The sequence below is a fragment of the Arachis ipaensis genome, chromosome B09, assembly GCF_000816755.2.
Source record: "Arachis ipaensis cultivar K30076 chromosome B09, Araip1.1, whole genome shotgun sequence".
Taxonomy (NCBI): domain Eukaryota; kingdom Viridiplantae; phylum Streptophyta; class Magnoliopsida; order Fabales; family Fabaceae; genus Arachis; species Arachis ipaensis.
In genome coordinates this window covers 30,143,654-30,147,197 of record NC_029793.2, presented here as the reverse complement: position 1 = coordinate 30,147,197, position 3,544 = coordinate 30,143,654, and the positions used below count along the sequence as shown (strand labels likewise).

The window sequence follows — 3,544 nt, the reverse complement described above, 5'->3', positions numbered from 1 at the left end:
GTTTTAGATAGCTCTGAAGACCCTTAGCTAGTTGCCTATTTTAATTTCATGGTTTAGTTATGTTTTAAGCTTTAATTATCTGTTGGAAGTTCTAGGATTACCTTCGGCTTTCCCAAGACATTATATGTTAGATATGTGGGCACTGTTACCATGATGAGAACCTCTGATTCTCACCCATGCAGATTTTGTGGTTTTCAGATGCAGGACGTGAGGCTCCTCTTTGAGGCATGCTGGAAGCTTCTGATGTTGCGAAGATCTTCATCTTTTGGGTTTATTTTGGTTATTTGTATTTGCTTAGATACTCATATCTCCTCTGTTTATACATATGCTGTATTAACTCCTCTTAGAGGCTATTTTGGAGAAACAAGTTCTGTAATTATGTATATTGGGTTATCTTTTGGGTTCCTATATATATGTATATACACTTATTCGCTCGGACCGGTTTATCTTCGCGAGCCGAGTCTTGAGTTTTGTTACATGTGTTTTGGAACTCTTAGTATATAAATTCGTTAGCTTGCTCTATCTTGCTCACGTTACCGTACACGGAGTGTTGCGCTTTACAATTTAACAATTTTTGCTTTATCCTTTTCTTTAAAGGCTCCTAGTTATAAACTCTCTTCACTATATTATATATTAAATTTTATTTTTAGAGGTCGTAGCACCTCGCCACCTCTGTTTTACATCCTAGGTGTAAAGCTTTGTGTGGTAGGGTGTTACATTTCTACTGTACGTTGTATCAAACGATACCACGTCTCCATAATATTCATAGGACGCCCTGCATAATCTTCACATCTGCGTTTTCGTCAGCACAGCGTAGATTGCTCGTAATGTAGTTTCTCACATCCTTTTCTGAGTAACACAAATTCGACGAGCCACCAACCTCGTTCGCCAGTGCGAGATAAGTCTTATTGGGCCGTATGCCAGCCTTATCGTTGTCCTGAATCACACACTTGGTATGCATAGTCAGTTCTCTATACTTAGTATAATGCACAACTTGCTTGGTAGAACACAGGTGCGTATGCTTCAATTCTAATTTGGACACCATCCAATTATCCTTCTGCCTATCAAGCATCACGTACATCCTTGCTTTGCATCTGGCTGTTGTTATTCTCTTTACCCGAGTTGCTGCCTTCACTCGAGACTCCCGATAACCTTTACGACTGCAGTGTATCGATTGGTTAATGGGTGTCCTTGATTCCTTCCTGGTCTTGTCAAAGTTGGTATTCCTAATCCTATTCATGAACCCAACTTTCTTTACATAATTAGAATATAACTCTTGTGCCTGCTGCAAGGAAACAAATCTCAATCCTACGTATGGGATTTCCTCTATTGGAATTCCAGTGTGATCGGACAACTACAAATCCATTCAGAAAAAATATCATTCAACACAAAAACTACTCAACTAATTAATTTCCAATACCTCGCTAATTTTGTCACCAGAATAAAACATATTTCACACCTCATGATTCAGTGCCGTTGCATTATCCTCTAATTGAATAACGTCTACAGATTCTTTCCCTTGAAATCAATAACCAAGGATATATCACCAACAAAGATAACCATTCACCGTTCGATACTCATAAAAACTCTTCCAACAACCACTTATCCATTGATAACACCAACTAAGCTGATATAAAACAACACCATATATTTTCATATCTATAAAACAAACATTAATCAAAGTTGCAAACATCAATTTAACATGGTGAACAAACAGAATAATAAACCACATGAAATGTAAAAAATGTAGCATCATTCTATCATAATTGAAAGAAAGAATATCCACACAAATTCTAATAAAACAAACGAAATCACAACTTTTCAACAAAGTCTATCACTGTTAATAACTCAACAATAAAATAAAAAATAAGTTACAAATAAACATAACCAAATATACTACTACCACACAAATTACCTTGTCCACACGTTATGTGTCATCTTCACTCAGAGACGAGGCATTAACGTCGGTGGAATTAGAATGATCACTCATATCATATGCAGTGTCGTACGATGCTTCTTCACAAATTGATTGATCCATCGACGTAATATGGTCCACTCGCCTTCAACGGAGACACATACACCTTGGGGGAGATGGTTGAGGAGAAGAGGATTGCGTGACACCTTCAAACACTCACGTCACAGTTCTCTTCTACGGGATTGGTGGTGCGACAAAGTGGGATCTGGGTGAAGGCGCATTCACCATCGAAGCGTAATGGCGGCTTCCGGGTGACTTGAAAAGTTCCGCAAAGGATTAGAGGTGGGATCCGGGTGAAGGTACAATCACTGTCAAACGGTAATGGCGGCGTCTCGGTGAATTGAAAAGCTCCACGAAAGAGATGCGGCCGGCGAGAAGAAAGAAGATTAAGGTTGAATGACAGATTGCACCGCAGTCTTCATAATTGGGGTGAGGCCTCATGCTACGTTACCACTCTATTCTTTCAAAATGCATTATAATGGACTCCACTAAATTTTTAATTGATATAACAAATTATATTTAATTATTTTTAATTATTGTTGGTAACAGTTGACAAATTTATATCTTGGCATTCTATACTTTTCTAATTAGTTTTTGTTAAGTTTGACCCAACTTGGTTGGACTTAGTTGCAAAAAAAATTTTAATGTACAGCGGACTAAAAAAAAAAAAAATTAGCGTGTAATAGTTTGATAACCATAAATTTAATCATCCAGTAGTCGCCTTTAGAGATTAGTTTCAAATTTTTATTGTATGAAACCAAAACTTACATTTAAGGATTGGACTTCCACCTAAATCTTGTTTTTCTTTTTTTTTCTTTTTTTTTTTCAAATTTTATTCTTATGATGTAAATCTTGCTTTTTCTTTTTTGGCATACACACTGACATACTAATCCACTCACTCATATTAAAGGTTCTTTTTTATCACAACCAAGTTAATGTTGAAAATCAAACTTTGGTCCTTCGTGTGGCTATTTATGAGATAAAATATGTTTATTACACGTACACTATCTCAGCCACACCATTTAAATATATTTTTGGGTCAAGTTACATCTTAATACTCACATCTCTTTCTCTTCTCCATGAATTCCATATACCACCCATAGTCATAGCTAGAAATTGAACCCTGATGCACCTTCTAGCAAGGTATACTTGTATAATACTAGTATGGGCCTTGCGCTGCCATGCAATGATCATTTATTGGCGGGGGTTTGATTTGAGAGGGTCATGATATGCCGTCAATTTTTGTCATTGAGCACTCCAAAAATAATTTCTTGGTAAGAAAGCTTATAGATCTTTCATTTTTTTTTTCTTTTCGGTGTGCTATAGATCTTTTATTTTTGTCATTCAAATCCTAAATTTGGGCCTATGCTCTATCCAAAAATGGGATTCTGAAATAAAATACAGATGCTATTTTCAAACCAAAAAATAAAAAAAAGTCACATAATAATCAATTTGACCCATAAATATTTATATAGGTAGATTTTAGTATGGTTATGATATAATAATTATGTAGATATGTAGGTATTATTAAAATTAAAGTCATATATTTTTACATTTTAGTAATACTTT

The 3,544-nt window shown here is 35.6% G+C and overlaps 1 protein-coding gene across 1 annotated transcript; it reads right to left on the bottom strand.

Annotated features, from left to right (window-relative positions):
• On the bottom strand, window positions 764-2,038 carry LOC107615357 (protein FAR1-RELATED SEQUENCE 5-like). Its single transcript, XM_016317426.1, has 3 exons — window positions 1,945-2,038; window positions 1,460-1,518; window positions 764-1,354 (listed from the first exon to the last, which is right to left on the bottom strand). The coding sequence occupies exons 1-3, from the start codon at window positions 2,036-2,038 to the stop codon at window positions 764-766; spliced, it is 744 nt and encodes a 247-aa protein (XP_016172912.1).